Below are 23737 nucleotides of genomic sequence, written 5' to 3'. Positions count from 1 at the left end.
TATGAGTTTAACTTGGCTTAAACTTTTTCTTCTTGATCAGAATTTATTTTTTTTTCCCTAACCTTTCAACCCAGGTCCCAATCTACCATTAAAGCTACTTTATGCCATTTCCGACTGGGACTGAGGAGTTTTTGCCTAATTAAGAACTGCTCAGCTTTTAGGTCAGATGTGTTTGACATTAAAAGGCACCAATAATCGCAGCGGTTTTGATGGGACTGCACATGTTCATATGCACGTGCTTGTATGTTTGCGTGGCCTGGGCTTTTTGGAAAGGTATTGACTCTTCTGTACAGACAAGTATTTTGGTCTGGATAAATCCATTTGGCTTTGTTGTCAAATTATAAAATAGTATAGATACTGGCTTCACTTCATTTGTACTAAAAAAAAAAAAACAAAACAACAACAACAAAAAACTCCCCGAATTAAAAGAAATACTTTTTAGAAAGTAGGCACCCCAAATCTGTGAAAATGGAAATTGTATGGAAGGAAATGGAACAAAAGAGTAGTGAGAGATACTCTAAGGCAATCATTTTAGTTATCAAAGTGGGTAGAAGAAAGTGAGCAAAGCTCCTAATTAAATGCTAATTGTCTTGTCTCATGTGTGCTGCACGGTATAGTTGGAGTTTCAGATCACACGCTAATTATAATCAACAATGCTTCCGCTTTTCAGATCTCTTAAAAATAATAATTTTTTTCCCTTGACAGTCTTGCTTCTGTGGCATTGAGAAACTTTTGAGTAATTCCAGGGCTGCTTCTTAGTGTGAATATTTTTACCACCAGCCCCCCCAGATACTAGTATGTGTTATCCTGTAACCTAACACGGCTTTAGTACAGACACAGCCCAACTACTGAGTCAGCCAATACATCCCGCTCTCATCTGTTGCGTGCGCTGCTTATAACTGCTGCCATTTTCCTGTTGCACAGACCAGAAATAAGCGGTAATTATTAGCAGAAAATTCTGATGTAATCTCGCAGCTATTTGTAGGAGGAGTTGGAGGACATCACTTAGTAAGTCTGTTGTGTGTTTTTATAAAAGATAATTATCTTACTTCATGGCATATCCTGGGCATTTGTGATTCTGAATGTATAGAGATAACAGGAGCCTGAGATTTTGGAGGGGAGATGATGTCTTAGAGGAGACGCCTAGGAGAGGAGATAGAGTGTAATCATGCTGGTAGCTTCTGAGAGCAGTGAGACGAAACAAACTGCATTTAGCGAGCCATGTGATTCCTTTTGTTTCTAGTTGAAATATTTCCATCTGGGTCCTGCCTTTAGTAAAGTTAAATACTTGTGCTGTCCCACAAGTCACTTTGGATTGCAGTTGTAAAGCTGCTGCCAGCCCTGCCGGCAGATGGAAGGTCACTGCTGGCTGTGCCAGCAGAGGACAGTGCCGGTACGTCTCCTGCCCGCGAGCACGCCCGCTCACGGTTTGCTCTCTGGGGTCATAAAGCTGCCCCAGAAACATTCAGGATGCCCCTCGTTGGGCTGTGTGTAGATAAATGAAATGCAGAAAGGCAGTTATTAAACCCTGGATGCTGTTATCTGGTGTTTCATGCTTTCTCCTGCAATTCTGCATCTAGTAGGTGGTTTGAATCCCTTTGTTTCAGTTTTGGTTTTGCTTTCACAAGGACGAAGCTTGGAGGGGGCTGGCCATCTTGCCTGGCTCCTTGTTACCCTTAAAAGCATATGGTGCTAGGAATTTAAACAAGAGGAGCTTGCTATTATAGCATGCTCTTCACTTAGATGTTTTACTATTAATATCTCCCACATGTCAGGTACTGAGAGTTTGTGGCTGTTCCTCTTCAGTGGTTCTTTGACAAGACACAGAACTCGTGGAATTGCAGTGCTTGTACTCTGTGGTCCTTTTTGTTGTAAACTCACATTGCACCCTTTGAAACTTTATTTTTTTAACAAAACAGGTAAGAGATTGTCTTTAGGGCTGGTTTGTTGTTCAAGAGCAAACATTTTGAGGATGGTTACCATATTCCTGACACAAGCCCTACTTTTCAAAAGCTGCCCAAATCTAGAAGGATTTTAGCACATACTTTTACTGTAATGTAAATGCTGGTGTGCCGTTCATTAGAACATCTAGAATAGAAGTGAAATTATACAAGTGGTTTGTTGAATTAACACATGGAGACAGAGTAAAATACAGCATTAGGACAAATTAATTATGTATTTAGTCTTTAAATTGAGCTGTCATTGAACAAAGTCTTTGCTTTTATTTGGGTGCAGGAAGGTATGCTCTCTTTTCGATTTTGCTGTGTTTTATCTCTCTGCCTCTATGTCAGCTACTGGGTGACCATCGATTGGAAAGAATTGCTGGTTGTTCCCTCCAGTGTAATTAGGAGATTAGAAGGGGAGAAGCAGTAAAGATTTGCGGTTTTATTAGGGTTTAGATTTAGGGTTCTTTGTAAGTCTTCCTGCCTTGGGTTTTTCCTCTGAAACTAAAATGTGAAAACATTGTTGTCTCACCCCTTGTTCGGTGAGCATACAGGTATTTTCTGTACCTTTTTCTCTTAAGTGATACCACAGTAGTCCTTCTTAATTAAGAATTGTGTGATAAACGTTAAGAAGTAGAAATGACTTCATTTCTCAACAGCTTTCAAAATCTTTTTGCATACATTAAAGGAAACTGGTGTCAGCATCACCAGTTATTGAAAAATGTGTTTTCTGTGATAACATGATAGAGGAAAGCTATCTGTGCTCTGAAAGCACTCTGAAACTTTCTTAATATTCTGGCCCCTGGGGCAGAATCTTCAGCAAATTGATAAAGCTGAGATTTTTCAGGCAAATTAATTTGCCTGAAATGTGTAATAGGTTCGTTATTGAAAATCAGTGAAAATCAGTGCACCTTCTGCTTTCTCTCTGTATATTCTATTTTTAACACCTCACAGAAAAGCGGCCCTTGTAAATGGGAAGAGATCTCTCTCACTTCTGCAAAAATAATTTCATGGCACGTATTTAACGGCTCTTTTTTGCTTCTGTTGCAGAATTGGAATATGGCAACTCATATGAAATAGAATATATGGAGAAAATAGGCTCCTCTGTGCCTGTAAGTTCTCACTTCCATTTCCATTCATTTGCATTCCCTTGTCATAATATAATCATCCTGATAATGCCATCAACCTCACTACCCCTTAAATTAATTATATGTGCCTGCAGCAGATTTGCAAAACCAGTTCCTTTAAATTGGCATAACTGGGCTAAATTGTATGTGCTTTGTTGTCCTATATCCTGTAGCGCTTGTTCCATTTTATTATTTTATTTTTAAGCTAGCATCATAGTAGTTCTTTCTGGAGATTAAAAGCAAATCAGTATTTCCAGCAGTGTAGAGTACAGAGCTGCCTACACCAGCTACTGAACTATTTTAAGAATAAAACTTTTAAGAAGATGGAGGGAATCAGGAGAGAATACAGGATGAATGTGAAATACAGAATGCAGTACTATACATCAGTTGTTTTGCCTTACTCCTATTTAATTCATGGATTTGATATCTTGACTAGATCCAATGGGGTATATCCACAGGGGAAGTTAGGAAAATCAAGCTTGTATGTCAGGTGCTTAAACTGATGAGAAGTTTCAATGAATATTTTAGTAACACTTTCAGTCAAGGGATGCCTCCTGCCTGACAGGACCAGAAAGCTGGTTAACCCCAAAGTGGGAGAAGAAGAGCTGTCTAGGTTTTGTTCTTTAATGGTTTCATCCTTAAAGGGATTGCCTCGGTATCAGTTGGCATCGACGGTATTGCAGTGCTGTATTATTAGTTGTCTGTCAAGTCATTGGGTCATTTAAGGCTTCAGTGACCTGAATTATCTTTAGTGGGGAACGGTTGAGTTGCTTAATGAGTCTTTCTTTTCCTGTTGCCAGCAGGATGACAGCACCCCGAAGAAACAATCTTTATACCTAATGTTTGATGCACAGCAGGAGAGCCCAGTCAAATCACCTCCCATCAGACTGTCTGATTCCACCACGCCATGCTCAGGGTATGTCACCGCAAGCAAATTCAGCAATGGAAAAGGATGGCAGGGAAATGGGTTGCCATCATAGCACGTACACAGGCAATTCTTCCTCTCTCTGCCTCAGTGTGGCCGAGTTGTTTGTTTAAAAATAGATTCCCATCTGTGTATGCATATGATAGAGAACAGAGGGCAAAGATACAGAAGTTTCATGATGGGAAGGAATAAGGACACGTATTTCCCCTTCATATTCTTACTAAATAGAGTCGCAGTGGCAGCTGTTTCACTAGACAATGGTTCCTACTTACGTTTTTTTTTCTCAGATACTGAGGTCATTTTCATGTCAATCTAGAAAGCTCCTAATTGCAACTTTTCACTTGGCCTTTCCTAGACACATTTTCTGAACAAGGAGTTTAGTTCATAAGAACAGGATGTGGGGGTTGTATTTGCTTCCAAAAACTTTGCATGTTAAGGACATCTGCTCTTGTTAGTAAAAGTTGTTTGTTGGGAGTGATGTAGGTCACAAAGAGAAAGGGGTGAAAAGGCAAGTGAGAAATATTTGAGGAATGTGCATAACTTTTCTAATGGAACTGGCTTTATTTGGATGACACTGGTGCATTGTTTTGAAAGGATATTGCAGAGTTATGAGATATAATGATATAAAGTTGAGTTGAAACAATGTGTGTGTGTGTATATGTGTATATATATGTATATACACACATATGAAAGTAATGAAGAGGACTTGCTTAGTTGTTACCAGAAAGAGTATTGTAAGGGCCTTTGTGCTGCACTCTGAAAGCATGTACACAATCCTCTTCCAGGTCAAGTTTTGAAGACCCTGAAGCGCAGCAATCCTCTGGAATGAAAATACAACATCCAGCTTCCCGAGTCCTAGCTGCCAGCCAAGAGGCACACTTACAGTCACCTGACAAGTCAAAGCAGAAAGACGTAGAGCCTATGACCCTAGGAACAACTCCAGAGGCTATTGAAATAGTAAGTAGTTTACGATAAGAGTTTGGGAATAACTTTCCTGCGGAAATTTCTCATGTCATATAAGAGGTAGCAAATGTGAATCTCGAAAGTAGAGTGAAACTCAACCTGATACTTAAAGATTTTGGTAGCAGCGTGTGGTAGGACCTAAATGAGGGAGGTAGGCTGATGGAACTGATGGACTTCAGGAGAATTTTCTGAACACTTACCATAGCTTAACATGTTCTTTTGATAACTTATTCCAAGTTGATACTTTTGAAGTGCTTTTTTTTTCTCACATAGGCCTTTTTACACTGTGCTTTAACCCAATGTTTGAAGAAACGTTTTATATATGAAATTAGGGGTCTGATATAAACATAGAGACAGGGTTTGTTCTGTTCCACGTACTGTGAAATTTCAAAATTTGGTTGGTAATGGTGCCCTTTCACGTTTTCATTTAAACTGTTAACTGTATCGTTGTCGTCTGATACTGATAATGTAAAATTCACTTTTTTGATCATTAGAACTCATTCCAGCTTTCAGTTAAATTACTTTTTTCAGTGGCTTCTCTGGGTTGGATTTGAATTAATGGTAAGCCCTTCCTTTCTTCTAACCTGTGCTGCATACAGACTTAGAGCATTGGTTCTCAAATTCATGAAGGTTCCCTCAAGGCCTTCACTTTCTCAGGCAAACTTGTTTCACAAATGCCTACAGCACTAGGTGTAAGTAATATGACAATATATTTACTGAGGAGTCAAAACAAAAAGCAGCTCATTTTAATACTATGTTTAATTTATATTAAGGATGCTGTTGATACCATCTCACAATACATTTTTTATGAGCTTGAATACTTTTCTCGCTGCAGGGAGTCTTGGGTACTCAAATCCCAGTAGTCTTGCTTTAGACATTCTAATTCCATCCACCCTCATATTGTGTATTTATCCTGGTCATGTTATAACCATGAACATAACTTAGTTTATCCCCACTAAGCAGCAAAAGCCTTTGTAAGGACTGCAAAAAGAGTCTTGCTGAGGTGTCCCTCAGTTTTGGTGGTCTTCAAAACTATTGGACTACCTTAGAGTTGCCTGAACTGACCACAAGCTATTGTATGAATAAAACCTATGGTGACTGAAAACTATTGTAGAAGTATTGAGAGTAGGCTGTGGTCCATGGTTTGAGAGCCACCGTTTTTGAGGTCTTAATATTACTTATTTCATGTTAGTCTTGGAAAATTTACTCAGCTTTTAAATTGGGAAGAATTGTTCCTGATGTTTGTCTGTCACACCTATGAATCATGTATTCAAAAGTAATTTTCAGTGGGGCGTGAAATTACTAGGAATCAAAGATTTGCAGACACGTATGTTGCTTTTGCCCTGAACTACTTGGGCAAAATCTCTGTCGCTTATTCTATATCCTCCTTACCCTTCAGACATCTCCTGAAGACTCCTTTGTCTCTGCTGATGCTCTTCTCAATAGGATATCTAAGAAAACCTCAATATGCGATCAGCCTGAATATCTAGATCCTGACTTAGCAGAAAAGAACCCCCCAGTATTTGCTCAGAAACTTCAGGTTCGTAGCAGAAATATAAATGCCACTTTTCTTTAAGTTTGTCTGTACATAGGTAGAGGAATGCTTTGCCTCATCTGAAAGGGGTGGAGGGAGGCTTGGAGGGGAAATGGGAAAGAAGAGAAATAGTGATTTGATTATTTCCAAAGTAACTTTGGCCTTTCAGGAACTTAAGGAACAGAGACGTTTTCATTTAATTCATATAATACATAAACTTAGATTTCATCAACACTTTCAGCTGTCCTGTACCACTGATGTATATTTTTTTGCAGAAGTCTTTACAAAGCAAATCTTTTCAACTCAAACACAAGACTTGATGTGTGGAGAGTTGTCTTGACACCTGACTTTAGTAGGTCTGTATGCATAGATTCATTTTCAGGGATCTAGGCCCTAATTCTGCTGAAATGAAAATTAGGCTTTGTTTCTCTAGTAATCTGTCTAATGCAGAATTTGGCATGGCTTCTTCTAGGAGAAGCAAACTGATCTGCAGACCAGTTCTGTACATCAGGACATATTTTCTAGAATATTTATAGTGAAGTTTTAAAACAGCAAAGGTTGAATTCAAAGCGGCAGCTGGCATAAATTCACATAAAATGAAAACAAAAGGAGAGGAGTCTGCGAAAAACAGCTTTAGCTTCGGAAAACATTTATTTTACCCAAAGTGTTGTTCAAACTTACACCTTAATAAAAATTGTTTGTCTGTACAGCTACCTCAAAACTAACCAAAACCTGGAGTTTTATATCAGTGTTCTAGTCATGAAAGGAATACGGGAGGAGTTGGTCACCTAGGAGTTGTCCGAATTGTACATTAAAATATAACATTCCATTTTTGAATGTGGTAAAAATTTTTGCTATGTTCTTAATACATTTTTTTTTGTGGATTGCTCACAATCAAACCCATGACAGGAGGAGTTAGAGTTTGCTGCAATGAGAATAGAAGCACTGAAGTTAGCCAGGCAGATTGCCCTGTCTTCTTTCCGCTCCGAGGTACCTGTTTTGTGCCTGCCACGTGTGTGTGAGTGTGCACGGACTAAGCAACCGAGTGCTGCTTTTTCTTTTAACAAGGTAACTAAGGCTCTCAGAGCGCAGTGCGAAGCCGTGCGCACCTCAGTGTGACACCAAAGAGCATGCGGAAAGCAGTACTGCACCCAGAAATGCTGTCGCCTGCTCCACTCACAGAGTGCCGCTGCATCCAGATTAACAAAAGGCAAATTTGAAGGCGGGAAGCAGGCACATACCTTTCGCAGGAGACAAGATTCTGCAATCCAGGTGGCCATCAGTCTTTAATAGTAAGACCAGTTGGTCTACAGGTACCCAGCCCCCTGAGCTGGAAGACAGGGGTGGGGAGTGGAATGAAGCCCCCATAATCCAAGGAGAAATGGTTATCGACGCGCTACACCACTGAGACACACCCAAGTCTATGGGGATGGATGAGATCCACCCCAGGGTACTGAGGGAGCTGGTAGAAGTGCTCACCAAGCCACTTTCAATCATTTACCAGCAGTCCTGGCTAACTGGGGAGGTCTCAGTTGACTGGAAGTTAGCAAATGTGATGCCCATCTACAAGAAGGGCCAGAAGGAGAATCTGAGGAGCTACAGGCCTGTCAGTCTGACCTTGATGCCAGTGAAGGTTATGGAGCAGATCATCTTGAGTGTCATCACACGGCATGTACAGGACAACCAGGTGATCAGGGCCAGTCTGTGTGGGTTTATGAAAGGCAGGTCCTGCTTGACTAACCTGATCTCCTTCTGTGACAAGGTGACCCTCTTAGTGGATGAAGCAAAGGCTGTGGAGGATGTTGTCTACCTAGATTTAGTAAAGGCTTTGACACAATTTCCACAGCATGCTTCTGGAGAAACTGGCTGCTTATAGCTTGGATGGGTGCACTCTTCACTGGGTGAAAACCTGGACAGATGGCTGAGCCCAAAGAGTGGTGGTGAACGGAGTTCAATCCATTTGGCGGCTGGTCACAAGTGGTGTTCCCCAGGGCTCAGTATTGGGGCCAGTTCTGTTTAATATCTGTATGAATGATGTGGACGAGGGGATCGAGGAGTACACACTCAGTAAGTCTGCAGATGACACCAAGTTGGGTAGGAGTGTCGATCTGCTCGAGGGCAGGAAGGCTCTGCAGAGGGACCTGGACTGGCTGGATCGATGGGCTGAGGCCAGTCTATGAGGTTCAACAAGGCCAAGGGCCAGGTCCTGCACTGGGGTCACAACAACCCCACGCAGCGCTACAGGCTGGGGATGAGGGGCTGGAAAGCTGCCTGGTGGGAAAGGACCTGGGGGTGCTGGTCGACAGCCGGCTGGACATGAGCCAGCAGTGTGCCTGGGTGGGCAAGAAGGCCAACAGCCTCCTGGCCTGTGTCAGCCATGGTGTGGCCAGCAGGAGCAAGGAGGTGATTGTCCTCCTGTGCTGGGCACTAAACAGTTGTATGATTCTATGATTTGTCATTTGTCTACAGCAAGATTTGTCCTAAAATGCTTGATGGCGAAAAAATATGAAACCTACTTCTTATAAAGGTGCTACAGATTTTGACTGTAGGGACATTTTGCCTTGTGTTGGTATTCTTAGCTTGAAATCAGACATCTTGACCCTCAGAGTTTAGAAGTGGGAAATTCAATCAACCCTACCTTCAGACTTCTGAAGAAAGGGACTACAGCAGGTTTGGAAGGGCTTTAGAGCTCCCAAAGAAAAAAGGCCTCCCAACACAATATGCCTTTATTGATGAAGATCCAAACCTTTTTTTTTTTTTTTTTAATTGCTACTTCCAGGTTGCACTGACTAGTCCGCCTCAGAGTGATGCTTTGCTCTGCTCTAAGGATGCATGTGGTCCTCACTGTGTTTGGAACGGGATGGAAAAGCTTGCTCTGATGCGCTGCGTTTGGTGGTTAGCCAGTTGCACAGCCAGTTTATGATGCTCTTCCTGGTACTTTTAACAAAAAAGTCAAGCCAGAAATGTTAGTGGCTTTCTTGGGAGGTGGCGTCAGCTGAATGGGCTGCTAATAGGATGGCAGTGCCCTGCTGCAGTGAGACATTTTATTCCAAATGAGAAGAATGTGCTTCTGACATGTCCTTCTCCAGTGACCTTTCTCTTCCTATACTGTCCATTAACAGGCAGTGGCAAGTCTTTCACCTGATTCTGTATCATCTTGAGTTCATTGCATTGTAACAACATTTGAGCTTGTTATAGGGTAGAATTTCTTGGTGCTTTAAAGATCAGCCATTATTTAATCAAGAAAAACGTGCTGTTGTCTTCATTAGAAACCAAGATTTACCTTCTAATTAAAGGAGCAAAAAAACCAAACACCATTTTCCTGTTTGAGTACTAACCTGTGTGCGACTGTGTCCCCTTGCTCCGTTGCTCTGAGTGACGGGTGTCAGAAGAGAGTAAGGTGGGATCCTCTCTAGATCCTCTCTACCTCCTTATTCTTTCCCTACCTCCTTGTCCTCCCAGCACTTTGCTGTAACATGCAGCGGTCAGGCTCTCCAGCACCAGGAAACACTCGAGATGAAACAGATGATAGCACGTAGTTGTTCTTCACAGGTTATACAAAAAACTTCTGTTAGACATCTGCATTTTTGCTACTGGCCAGCAATTCAGAAACTCATAATTTGTACTACTTTAGACTGAAGAGAATAGGTTCTTATTACCTTTGTGTTACCTAGGGAAGATTCTGAGCTCCAAAAATGTTGTAGTATGTATTTGATTATGTACAGTTATATTTGAAAGATGCTTTTTAACATCATTACAGTGTTTTCTTTTACCTAGAACAAGTTCACGAACTCCTTAGAAATGGGGAATGGATTTCATGTGATTTTTTTAGAAGATGCCATTAATCTGTGTAACAAAGATAGAAAAAACAATAAGCAGCGATAAGGAGAGAAAAACAAGTGAAACGCCACACCCTGACAGAGAATCGGCAGCATTTTGACGTTCACAAAGCCCCATGCTGGTCCAGTCACAGGAATGCTTTTAGCTGAATACTGTGGGTGTCGTGTCAGGCTGGGAAGGACTTTTGTCCTTGCATAACTTTACTATTTCAGTGGGAGGTTGCTAATGTTAAATTAGCCTATGACGACAACCCTTGTGACCTACAGTGACTGATGCCCTAGATTAAGTATAATAGGATCCACCAGACAACTGTGGTGACTTAAATTCGGATGCTAATTGGCAGAACTCCCTTCTGGCTGGCTGGCCTCAGTCCTTTTCTTAATGTTGAATAATTACATATAACATTTGCTAAACCGTTACCGGATGGGTAACAAGAATAGGATGTTAAATAAAGACACAAGCACTTGTTATGGCAAGTTAGGTCACCTAAAATAAAGATTAAATACAAACATTTTCTGCTAGTTCTAGGACTGGATGTGCAGTTTGTTGTTCTCATACAGAGGGAAGATATTTGGCCACTCCCAAACTGCTTGGCACCGACTTCAACAACAGCAGGACTACTCATCTACTTTTACATTGTCAAAGATTTCTGTCTTCCAGTGTTGAAATTAATTAGCACTTCTCCATTAAACAGTCTCCATTAGGGTGTCCTGTGGCTGTTTTTATTATCGGTACAACTTGAACAGGAAGCCGATAGGGTTTGTGTCCACCACCCTACAGACGCTGACGCGATGTAGAGTTGGGTGTTAAAATAAGATCCGGGGAAAGGAGAGAAACCAAAGGGAAAGGCATCGGCACACATGGCATTAGTGCATCACGGCTTTGGTAGTGAAGGAGGAATATTTCCTTCAAACAGGGATACCATTTTTTCTAGTAAAACTTTAAAAGCAGAGAAATTATGCTTGGATTTTACTCTCCTTTCCATATATTTGCAAGCACAAATAGGTCTTGTTTTGCCTCCATTGACCTGTCTGCACACACATCAATTAATTAAAAGAGTAGATCATTTGGTACGCACCCAAACAGTATTTGAGGGTTTTTTCAGCAAGGATAAATACATGTTCCGCTAAATGGTCTGATAAAAAGTAGTTTTCATTTTCATTCCAGTGCGTTTCTCTATTTTCTTTCACTTTGATCTTCTTGAAGCGAGATAACTGCAGCTGGTTAATCGATGCGCATTTATTCCCTTTCTGGTCAGATATCTGGTTTCTGTGAAAGATGCTGGGAAGAGAAGAGGAAGCGCATTGGGCTCTCAAATATTTACACTAAGATTGCAGTGACCTACATTTAGTAGTAATTCCCCTGCAGACTCTAATCTTTCTGTGCGAGGTTCAGTGACTTACAAATCCCTGCGCTTATTATTACCCCAATTAACTGCTTACCTTCTCAGCAATTAGGTGTTGAAATTAAAGCATTGACAGAGTTATTTTGGGTAATATTATCATCCTTTGGTCAGGTTATATTATTTTCTGAGGATAGGAATATTTGGAGGCAGCAAATAACAGTTACTGAATTATGCATCAGTTTGGAGCTGTGTAAAATTGACTTTTAAAGTAAAACCACGAGGACTTTTTCTGGTTGCTCCCGCCAAACAGCCCTGTGAGGTGTTTCCAGAGTTAGGACGATACTGGTCAGACCACCACGGCAAGCATTTCTGCTCAATGGTTAAATTCCAAGAGTTTTTACAGTCATATTTGGAAATTTTAAGTTGTTTTGCATGTCGTTATTACTGTTCTTCTGGTACTTGAATGCAAGAGAGAACTAGAGAAAATGTAACTGTATTGGTGCAGTGTGGAGCACTATATTAAAAATATGCATAAGTATGTATTAAATGCTTTAAATATTCTTTTTTCCTTAAAAAATTAATCATCATGGCAGTTGCTTTGACACATTTTTATATGAGCTTGAGGAAATTTGTATTTTGCCACGATTAATATTTCCCAGCAATCTCTTTATGACGTCCAGCAAATTAAGCTGCAGGAGGCTTTTGAAGTGTGATACATGCCGTTCAGCAGACGGATCTTCAGGATGGCCTTTCTTTCGCGGCCAGCTTTGATGATCTAATGGCTCTTTTTTATCTCTGTTATTCTTGCCTTGTGTTTGCGGAGGAACTAAAGTGTGGGGGTTTTTTGAAGTTAGGATACTGAGTTGAGCCAGCAGTAGTCTTATTTAGTGACTGTTCTACCTTTACCCAGATCTGTGGACAGCACCACGTGTTTTCATATTTATGCATTTACACAGAAGCCTGAGTTTGTGTCCCAGATGTATTTTTTCCTGCATAGTTGTTGCATATTGGGAGACACTTTCAAGAATACAGGCTGTGTCATTGTGACAGATCTTGTGGTGCTTTTTGCTCAGGTAGGAAAATCTGCTGGATTTGAGTTTGCACCTCCTCATTATGTTGGAATTGATTATAATTTTGTGTGTTCGTCGTTAAATGTAGCAAAAAAGAGAAGGGATGGCCTGTTCTGTAAATGCTAGAAGTAATAGTCAATTGACTCCCACGTTTAAAAATGAACAAAAAATACAAAACAAATTAGTGGGAGTCTCTTAAAGATGCAGTACGGTGTTTTGTAAGTACTGTTTAGCTTATTCTTGCTCTAATTACATTTTCTTGCCTAGTGTTTTAATGTTGCTGGTGTGGTTGCTTTCTGCGGGTGTGATGTCCAGAACATCTAGTCCTGTGTTTCTCTCGAGTGAACATTATGTGTAATTTTTAATATAGCTTCTTCAATAAGGTGTGATGTGAGAACTCAGAAGGGATTACAACAGGATTAGCAGAGGGTTTGGATCCTTTCTATTATTCTAGGCTGTGCAAGAACTGTGAGCAAGTGACTGATTTATGGAATAGCGTCTCACAAAGTGTCCTTTAACTGTGTTGAAACAAGAGCGTGTGGTGTTGAAATTAATGAGGTCTATTTGTGTGCACATTGTGGAGAGGAGGATTGAACCTTGGTTCAGACATTGTCTGCTCACTTTCACATTCCTATGCTTCAAGCAGTAGAATGTGACTGCTATTTTATTGAAAAAACAAACAAACAAAACCAACTAAACCCCCCAAACACCCTTTTTAAAATTAAAATAAAATATTTTTTCTCTTTTATTGAAAAAAATCATTAAAAAAATCTTGATTACTACTCTTAATTATTTCAGATAAATCCTAAAGGTTAAGGTACTGCATCAGTGAACTTGAAGAAACAGAATATATTCCTTTATGCACAAAGGTAACAAGTAAACTGGAAAAATATGCTATCCCTTTTTCAGCAGCAAGGAAGTGCTGTACCAGAAAAGCCGTATGTGAATATCCATTTCCATCAGTGGATGGAAAAACGCATTGATCAACCTGACTTCCCTCCCCACCCACACAAACTGTGGGCCATGGCCCAGCCCTCTCTGTGGCGACATGTAGCATCGTCATAGAGACAATTTTAATTGCCATGAGAGCCCGCTGAAAAATTCTGCTACTGAATCTGCAGGTTAAATTAAAAAAAAAAAATAAAATCATTCCGTGTTTTAAAATCCAGTTTTGACACTGGCTTAGCAAGTGATGTGTATACTTCTACAGTGAGAGAGGGATTTCTGGGCATTTATGTCCTCCCTGCTGAAGTCAGTGTGACTGAATGTTCTGTACCACGTGAAGTATCTTCCTAGGTCACAGAAATTCAAGGCATTTCAGCCACACTCAGATATAAGATCTTTCCTATGAAACTTCTTTTCTCAAAGGATTTCATAGAAAGAGAAGGAGAAAGGAAAATACTTAATAAGTGCAGGATCATGTCCCTGGCCAGGGCTAAGCCCATCTTCCCCCATGGTGCTCCCTGAGGACTGCTCCGGGCAATGCAGGGAGCAGAGCGGGTCCTCAGCCCGTGCAGTGGAGGTGCTTTGGCTTTGTCTCACAGAATTATCCTGAGGATGATGTAGCCTGTGCCTGTGCAGCGTAGTTAGTTGTGGGGTTCCCAGCCCTGCACGGGTGGAGGGGATCCCCTTTCTCTGCCCTGGAGCAGAGCTCAGAGGTGCCTCTTAGCATTAACCTGCTACCCCGTTTGGTTTCTATGAGGGTTTCCCCTTTTTAAAAAAAAAAAATGTTTATTTTAATTTTTGGTGACATTTTGATTCTCCAGCCTGTTTTAGTCCAGTATTGTAAGGAAGCAGTGTTTTGGTGATGGCTGTGGTGTCTGTACTCTCTGCCCCTCTCCTCCCCATCCCCAGTAATCCCGATTCCTTTGGCCGATTTCGTGCATAATTAACAGAGGAGTGGAACGTTAAACCCCAGCAACGAGGATATGGTCACCTCAACCCTCAAAATTATTTTGTGACCCACCAGCAGCTGAGACAAAGAACATTTTGCTTCCCAGAGCACCAGAGGCCATACCCATCAGGGTGGCCAGCACGTGCATGTTAGCTGGTTGGTGGCGAGATGCAAAGCATAGGTAGGGGACACAGGGATATGGATGGTGGCTAAAAATGCGGGATGGAGGTTGTTTAGTATCTTCCTAACCGTCTTTTATAATCCCCTTGGTTTTAATGAGCTGTGGCTTGGATCGTTTGTGTCTAGAGTTGTTTGCAAGACGCCTCGTGCATCTCGGTATCACATACCTCTCTTTTTTGCTCTCTTCCTCATTTCACGTGCTGCTCTCCCTCTGCGTTAATCTGGGCCGCTGACACGACTAAAATTGGCATCTGCAAATAAAACTTCATTTAACTTACTAATCGCATGCCGAATGCCAGTGAGGCAGCAACGTCACTTGAATATTCACAATTTTGCAGAATAGTGTTTATGATGGATAAAGTATGTTGGCAGGTCAGACCTAAGAAAGTGAGCTGTCCTCTTGCTTCTGGTTTCTTGATGTGTTTTGATGGAAGTAGAATTTCCCTTAACAAGCTCTCAGCCTCCAATTCTAATTTTCTCTGCTGACATGCATTTCTCGTGGATGTTTCAATGACATTTCTGCATCAGAAAGTAGTAAATTTTCTAATACAGCGCCTTAAAATATTGGTGGCAAAGTGCTGTCTTTATTTTCTCTCTGTAAGGGTAATATTGCTCTCTTGATGCTTACTGTGGATCTTAAATGTGTATTTTACGATTGCTAAGTTCAGAGTTGCTTGTCAGGGTGATTGCTGTTACACTTTAGCAGTGCACGTGATTCTAGTCCTAGCTCAGGACCCTGGTGCCTAGCACTACACCCAGAAAACACATGAGCTGAACACGTATTTAATGGTTCATTTCTTTGTATTTAAAAAAACAAACACACAGAGAGAACCTGCTATCCCAGCAGATGTTTCCATCTCTAAAAGTGCACTGTACTCCCGGATCAGCACCTCGGATGCAGAAAGCACCACGGCACTTCTCTACCCCCAGCAGGACTTAGACTCTGCGCTACGACTCGCCAGAGCAGAGGTAATTTTCTTCAGAATTTGGAAAAGGAAATACGTGCCCCTTGTGGTTTCCTTCTTTCCTGTTTTCTCCCAAATGATTCATGTTACGAACACTCGCTCTGTTCTTGAAACCGTCCTCAGCCACGCTAAAGCCGCTAGAGGCTACCAAAGCAAAAGGCACTACACTGTGAGTCTTACTTAGTGAAAAGCAGACATTATATGAAAATAAATCTTCATTGTTTTTAACCTCAAGTATACTCTGTGCATCTTCACTTTGCTATATAATTATACAAAAATTGTAAGATGCTAGAAGTAGGAATAAAATTGTGTATTTTACAAAGCTATAAATAAGATTAGTCTGGCTAACAACACCAATTTAAAAATGGGTACAATCGAGTGTTAGATTATTCCAAACTTCATGATAGAAGGTGTGAATGAAAGGAGCACAAAGGAACACAGTCCTTTGGGGATCGAATCTCATGGACAGTCAGCCCTAAATGTGCATGCAGAAGCAGTAGAACCCCTTAGAGGGCAAACCAGGTGACCACGTTCCAAACCCATGTGCTGAAGTACTTCAGGTTTGGCACCAGGTCAAACCAGACACGGCGTAGTGTAATATAGTATTTCTTGAAAAGTGTCCTTGTTATAATCCAGAATGAAACATGAAACAAGATCTTTGCATCTACTTTCCTAAGTTAGTTTTTCAAAACTTGAGTATGATTTCACGTCTGAACTTTTGTAATTGCACCTTGCAGTCTGAAAAAGAAAAAATCACTGGGGATGCTTATATTTGAACTCATTATGCACTTGAAAACTATACCTCTGATAATTAGGACTTGATATTATATCAAATATTGTACAGTCATTCAATTTCCACTTGGTTTTACTGTATTATTTTTTTCCTTTGCTTTCTCTGTTTCAGATTGTGGCCAAGGAAAGGGAAGTGTCTGAGTGGAAAGAGAAATACGAAGAAAGCAGAAGGGAAGTGATGGAAATGAGGTGGGTTATTAACTCGCCATTAGTCACACTGACAGGCAGTCTCATTTCAGCCTGTGGATAGCACACAGAGTGCCATGATTGTACAACAGGTTTGGTTAGCTGAATTTGTGTCGTTATTTTTAACTGCAGTCTTTGCATTGATCCTGAACTGATACAGAAGCTAGGAAACACCAGCAGCTCAGGAGGTGAAAAGGGTTCTCCACCACCAGAGTGGGACTCTGTGCCTCTTCACAAAGATGGCAGCTCTGGATTGACCCTAAACTGATGCTTTGTCTTGGCAGGCATCCCTATTCAGGGTAATCATTGGAAACTTCTACGTTGCTAATCGCTTTTACATCCTCAAAATATTGAGATAAGGGAGGTCTTAATCTTGGTTAAGGGAAGGGAAGAATTTCGTCCAGTTTGTGCTGTGAATTCACACGTGGATTGCACGGTGATGGCTCTGTTGCCTGACTGAACAAGTCTGTCTGCAGAGCTGGCAGAGGTATGCACGTGCTGGTTGAAAATTCGCTCGCCACTAATAGTTTTACCGACAGAAGAAAGAATGTGAAGGTTTGCAGATAGGTATGAGTAGCACAGGCTTTCTCCAGGACGTTATTGTAAAAAGTTTCTTTAACAATAAAAACCAAAAACCCAGTTGCCAGTAGAAGAACATGTGTTGCAAAGGAAGCACTCTGTCCTAGGAGTGTTGACTTTCAAGGAGATTCTACACTCTTTTCTTTGAACTGAGTTGCTTTTTTAATTACTGCACACACTAAGCTTGATTTTAGTTAGTAATAGTTATCTTGGCTTTTGCTGCTCCGTTTGAGAGCTGACAGAAGGACCTTGATCTTTTCAGTTTATTCTAGTTGTATCTGTTCTATTTCTTCTTGCAAACCTGCCTCTATTACACTAAATATCTGTATACTGGACCATAACTGGTGTGAACTTCCTTCCCAGCCCAGGTCCTACCACTTGCAAGGGTGACAACAAAATCACTATGGTGGATGAGGTGAGCGGTGTTGCTCAAAGAATCTTCCCATTTAGCCAGCTGAAAGTTTCAGCCTTTCTATTTTTGCAGTGGTAATACCGTAAGAAGGACATCTACCAGTGAGCTTGACCTGCTCATCCATCTGAATCTGAGAAAGTCATCGATTGCAAAAGAGAATGTATAAAAATGTTTCATGGAGTCTTTAAAGCCAATTACTTTCTACCTTCAAACAGACAGAAAATCCATCCCCCCTCTCCGTTACTCATAAATAAAACAAAACTACCAGATTATTTTAGCATCCTTCTTTTAAGTAATAATTTCTGCAATCATTTCTGAGACTGGATTTTCTTCAAAACCACTTCTGTTCTAGCACCAGCTTCTTTCCAGAATTAAATGTCTCGGTGGTTTAAAGGTAAAGCCAATGAGCTGTATCAAGGGATGACCTGCCCGTGCAATTCCTGCTTATATCCAGGAAACCTGTACTTAGGGAGTCAGGGTAGAAGGGAGCTGCGGTGCAGAACTCAGCAAGCACTAGCAGGAGTGCCGGGAGGTGCACATGGCAGATTGGAATATCGGCAGTGCAGGGCTTTGAGCCAAGGCATCTTAAGAGAAGCATCTGCAAAAGGCAAGGGCAGCCGCTCTGTTTCTTTCAGAAAACCATCTCCCAGCGCCCAGCTGAGTTCTCTCGCCTCTCTCGCGCTCTGCTTGGGAAAGGAAACAAAACCTTGGCGTAGCCCTCGTGCATAATGAGGCAAAACGGGAAAGGAGCTGCTTGCAAGCAGTCAAACCGAGGAGGCAAAACAAGGAACGGGCAAAATTGGGGACTGTGTAAGGGTTGTCTCAGCGTTCAGCATGCACTCGAGTGTGGTACTTGGTCTATTCTCATAGAAATTGCCTGGGTGCATGTGTCTGCTGGCTGCAAACAGGCACTGACAGGGGCTGCTTGTTCCTTAATGGAAGGAGAGCAGGGGGTGGCACAGAGCAGCTGGCACACTGTAGATCTGTACCTTCATCTTCCTCACAGTAATTTGCTCATGTGTCTACACCCTCTATGTTGAAAAAAAACCACATTGTCTAAGCCAAATTTCCCACAGGCACATCCCTGGAACACGTGGTTGAAAAAAGAATCTGACCAATATTGTCACAAAATGCTAAAATACGCATGTGTGCACAAAAAAAACTTTCTCTTGGAAGATTAGATGTTGAAACAGTCCACAGCAATTAGATATGACATAATGGTAAGCAAGGAGTAAAGGGATTATCTAGAGTTGCAAGAACAAAAGCATTGCTTCTCACAGAAGGAGAAGCGATGCTCCTTTACCCAAGTCCTGCATACTCAACTGGAATATCCTGAGTTCAGCTAAGTTTCCAGAAAAATGTCCACTCCAAAGAACAGCCGCCAGGATGAGAAGTTATAATAATGTAATAGCTATCAAAGAGCTAAACCAGGGTGGGCTATACCATAATCCAAGTGTACAACCAGAGGCAGGCAAGAAATATTTAAACGTGGTTGTTTGGAGGTCTAATTGATTATGCCTCAGCAAGGGAAGTCAAGCAGATGACCTCTGAGATCCTTTGTAACCCTGGATTTTGGTGGGTTTATGACTTAGGAAATTGCAGGAAGTCAATATAGACTGAATATCGAAAATACCAAAAGTTAAGCCTATGCAGGATGTGAAGATGGGCTTAAGATGTGCCATCACAGCGAGGAATGATGTGGCCAGCATCCCTTGCTTCCCCAGCCATACTGACGGATATGTAGGCTGCTTGACTGAAAGAGGCCTTTGACGTGAATCTGGAACAAGACTTCACTTGACTGCCTTGCTTTCCAAATCGAATGTTGTGAAAACCAACGTGCCACTGCAGTGTCCACCTCTATTGAACAGCTGCCACGTGATTCATAAGGCTGGATAATGCACAGAATGTGATACCTACTTGAACTAGTCTAAGCCGGTAAAAATAACAGATAATGTTATTTCACTTTGCTGCCAACTCCCGAGGTGCAGCCTAGGCTGGGAAGTGCTGTAGTGTTGTCACAGCGTTTGATGTCGTGTTCATTGCCCTGAGTCTTTGGCTTCGTTTTCTAGGGTGATAAAACTTCCTAAAGGTGGCTGGTGTTACAAGGACGTGACATGGCTTTAAAATCCTTATTGCTTACAGTAGGCTTTTGAGGTAATCTTCTTTGGACATGAAACCAATCCCTTCCTTTTAGGGGAAAATCCTTGCGGCTATCTTTGCTCTCAGAAGTGTCATTTATGGTTTAAAAAAAAAAAAAAAAAAGAAAGAAAAGAAAAAGAGAAAAGCCAATTAAAACAACAGGACTGACAGCAGGGAAAGCAGCACCCGAGCAGATCCTGGCGGAGGCAGTGGCTGGAGACGCGGTGGGCTGTGCAGAGACGGGCTCTGGCCCCAGCTCCGAAAACGGTTTGTAGGTGCAGCCGTAACACCCCAGCTCCGCTGAGCACTCAGCAGGACCAGGGCCAGCGGGACACTCCTGACCTTCGGGGCCAGTGGCCTTCTCAGGGGTTTCTGGGGTCTGTGATTCCGATTTGAAACAGGCCGTACTGGAGTTACTGCATCGGTTTTTTGGGAGCTCCGCAAGTTTCTCCTTTCCTTACTGACTCTTGTCAGGATTTTCCTGCAACCTTTCTGTAACCTCACCAACTGCAGCAGACTTCTTTAAAATGGAGCAAGTGGACGCGAGCTAAGACTTCAAAAGCAACGTATTCAAATACCAGGGAGCTGTTTTGCATATCCACTTTGGATGAAGTGCGGGATAATTTTGTTTTCCATAGACAGTCCTACATGGCTCACGAATCAAAGCACAGATCAAGCTAGTCTCATTTCATTAGCTTTATTTGGCTCTGGGAAGGGATGGATCATCTTTCTAAATCACATTTAATCTGCTTATTTTGGCTAACCTCTTTTCAAGAAGGAAATTCAAAGCGTGCTATGAGTATATGAAATAAAACAGTCTTAAAAGTAACATTTTGCCACCTCTGTTTCAAAAACAGATTTGGGAAATAGGACGTGATGGATTTTGTGCTGCATAATTGGATATTTTGGTCTTGTTCTCTTAAGTGCTAATGGATCATTTGGAGAGTGGAATGTCAGATATATTTTGACTGAGGGCCAACTATGCTCCTGTTAGGTTTACTTGCTACCAATTATGCCTTTACTTAATACCTACATTAAAAATCAGCAAAAGCAAACATGGAGGAGAGGGGAGAAAGTAATGGAAAAATCAGACTCTTTGTTACTCGTGAATTAGATCAGTGTGATTATATTTAAATCATGGTTGGTTATGTACTGTGGGCACGTTTCAAAGAACAGGATTTGTTTCAGAGCAATGCCTTTTCCCTCTCCCCACCTATATAGGTTTCCATGGAGAATTAAAAATCAGGTGTAATGTTTAAACTGTCAGTTTTGTTTGTTACTCAGGTAACAAGGAGCATATAAAAGTGTGAAGGGGTTCTGTATCTCTTTTAAAATACCGTAGTTCGGTTATTGAGTAGCATTATTTTCTAACTAAGCATTAGCAGTTACGATGTTTGCCAAAAGCTTTTGTTTTTTTTCCCTCTTATAGGAAAATAGTTTCAGAATATGAGAAGACGATTGCCCAGATGATAGGTAGGTGTTTCTACTCTGAAAGATGCTCTCCTCCACTCTGATTTTCTGAAGAGCGCCTAGAAACATGGTTGAAGTCGGTGGGCTTCATTTTGATGCTAGCTACATCTGCTGACACCGCTGGGAATTGTGAATGCCTCTGGGGACACCAGTGTGTGCTGCCAGGTTTTGATGAAAAGCTAGGGCTTGGCTTTACAGAAGGTAGCCCCCAGGGCAGTCCAAGTATTCAGTCCAGGTCAGGGCTTTTTCTTCAGCATCAAAGCTAACTGTGCCATAGGAAACATGTTCAAATGCTTTCCCAGCATTCATGAGTATCTCCAGGAGGGACTTTCAATGACCTAAAAACCCTTTAGTCATCTGCTCCCAACTGTTTAATGGGAGATACCAAACTTAGCTCTTTACAACAACAGGGATTATCTATGCTAAGTGCATTGGTTAGACCAAAACCTAGATTAACTCCAATCCCATCTGAGAGATTATGAGTGGCCAATCCACCTCTCCAGATATTTACTGACATAGGGGTCTCCTTTAAGGTCTCAATTATGACATGTTTTGCCTCACAATAATTAGCAAACGCCTTTGTTAACAGCATGCCCCACAAACGAAAAACGCTGCATGCAGTAGCATTTCAAAACCAAAGCTTGCAGGACTCATGTGCTCCCTTGGCACAGGAGTTCTGGCCACTGGGATGTGATTTTAAAGCCTTTTAAAGTAAGATTGCCAAAGCTCTTTTTCTTAGTCTGGCTACAGAAAGCGCCAGTGGCTGGTGCTGCCCTGTACTGCTTCAGCTCCAGCTGTCCCCCAGAAAGGCTGAGCGGGGTCGTGGGTTCTCTGTGGCCAGAATTGCTGGGAAGGGCAGAAGCAGCAGTGGCTGATGAGAAGGCGGGACAAAGATCATTTGTAGTAGCTCAAGCGAAGCAGCAGGGAACTGTGAAATATTGTTAAAAGCCATTAGGAGTGGCCTCGGAGTTAAATCTGGGCTGCGAGGAGTGAGGCTAGCCTAACTGAGGATAGCTGCGAGCAGGGAGCGTGATGAATCCAGCCTGTTGGCACTGTTTATTGATCAGTGCAAAGAAAGAAACTATCCCTCTTACTGCCCCCGAGGGAAAGGTCACAGAGGGTACAGTGTGCCGTGAACACAACCGGCGTACCTGTGTCTTTCTAACAGGTTTTTAACAGAGAAGGATGTTTATTACAGCTATCAACACATCGTATTGTTGCACCCCTTTTAAAATTGGCGGTCCCCTCATATACAGGCGGTGTCGTGTGGCCTCCAGATTGTTTCTCTTTTTTTCAACTAGTGCTCGAGCTGTGTTTGCACACGTTTGTAGCGAATCTGCTTCTTTTTGCCCAAAGAGAGTGGGGGGAAGTAGTTGGATGTCTGGTGCTTTTGCTGCCTTCCTGCATTTCTCAGCCACTGGGAGACACCCCAGGCTCCTTTCAAAGGAAGGGAAAAATGGGCCCATAAATAAGCAAATAAATAAATTTAATTATAATTATAATAATAAATAAAATAATTATCAAAATATATAATAATGAGCAACCATATATTCTATATATAGAATATATCTATTTCTATATATAGAATTCTATATATAGAAAAGAGCATATAGAATATAGAATAATAATATTCCTGGCTTCATTCTCTATGGTGTTATGCACTGTTGCCTTTTCTATGTACACTGAGCAAATTTGCCTGCCTTCTGACATAATGTGTGTCATTCTCATTGTGCAACTGTTAAAACAGGAGTGACCAGAATATGCAAAGAACTTAATTCATTTTCGTTTACTCTAAACATATCCTTGGCTTCATCCCTGAACCTGGCCATTCATATGTACGAACACAGGACCTGTCCCTTTTTCCCAAGCATATGCCTGTAGTTAGCAACAGAAGTTTCTTTTTGGTAACAAATTCAAATTCTAGTTTTGAGGAACAGACAAAAAAGAAAAAAAAAAAGTCAAATTGTGAGTCCGCAGTGCAACAAGAAGGTGTAGAATAAGGGTCCTGAGGCAAAAGCACAGCCATATGACATAGATAGTAAAGTCTACAATTCCCTTTCCTCTTGTTGCAAAGAAATCAAGGATAATTAAAGCATCGGCCATTGACCACTGAGGAAATAGAAAGATCTTTAAGCTTCAAATTCAGAGTATCAGTCAGAGTCTCTCAAGTGATCTATGGCAAGTTGTTGAGAGCTATGGCTGTGTATAATGTAATTTGCTGTCCATTTGCACAGGAACTGAAACAACAACAGTGACACAGAAAGCATGTGTTAATTAGAGCAAATTCTAGAGCACGGCTAAATGCAAGGCTTCCTCTCCCTGCATTTAATGTAAATTTTTGATCTAATTGTCCCACTTTCTCCTGTCATTTGT

The 23737-nt window shown here is 41.5% G+C and overlaps 1 protein-coding gene across 1 annotated transcript in view; it reads left to right on the top strand.

Moving 5' to 3' along the window:
• Positions 1-23737, top strand: part of TACC2 (transforming acidic coiled-coil containing protein 2) — a 39052-nt gene that overhangs the window by 7919 nt on the left and 7396 nt on the right. Inside the window, exons 4-9 of the mRNA XM_086466733.1 lie at positions 2994-3055; positions 3871-3986; positions 4781-4952; positions 15647-15790; positions 16691-16767; positions 21324-21367. Coding sequence (XP_086322859.1) covers positions 2994-3055; positions 3871-3986; positions 4781-4952; positions 15647-15790; positions 16691-16767; positions 21324-21367 — 615 coding nt within the window. The remainder of the gene's footprint in view (positions 1-2993; positions 3056-3870; positions 3987-4780; positions 4953-15646; positions 15791-16690; positions 16768-21323; positions 21368-23737) is intronic.

Source organism: Leptosomus discolor, chromosome 6 (assembly GCF_034619465.1).
Source record: "Leptosomus discolor isolate bLepDis1 chromosome 6, bLepDis1.hap2, whole genome shotgun sequence".
Taxonomy (NCBI): Eukaryota; Metazoa; Chordata; class Aves; order Leptosomiformes; family Leptosomidae; genus Leptosomus; species Leptosomus discolor.
This window is presented reverse-complemented; position numbering and strand designations above follow the sequence as displayed.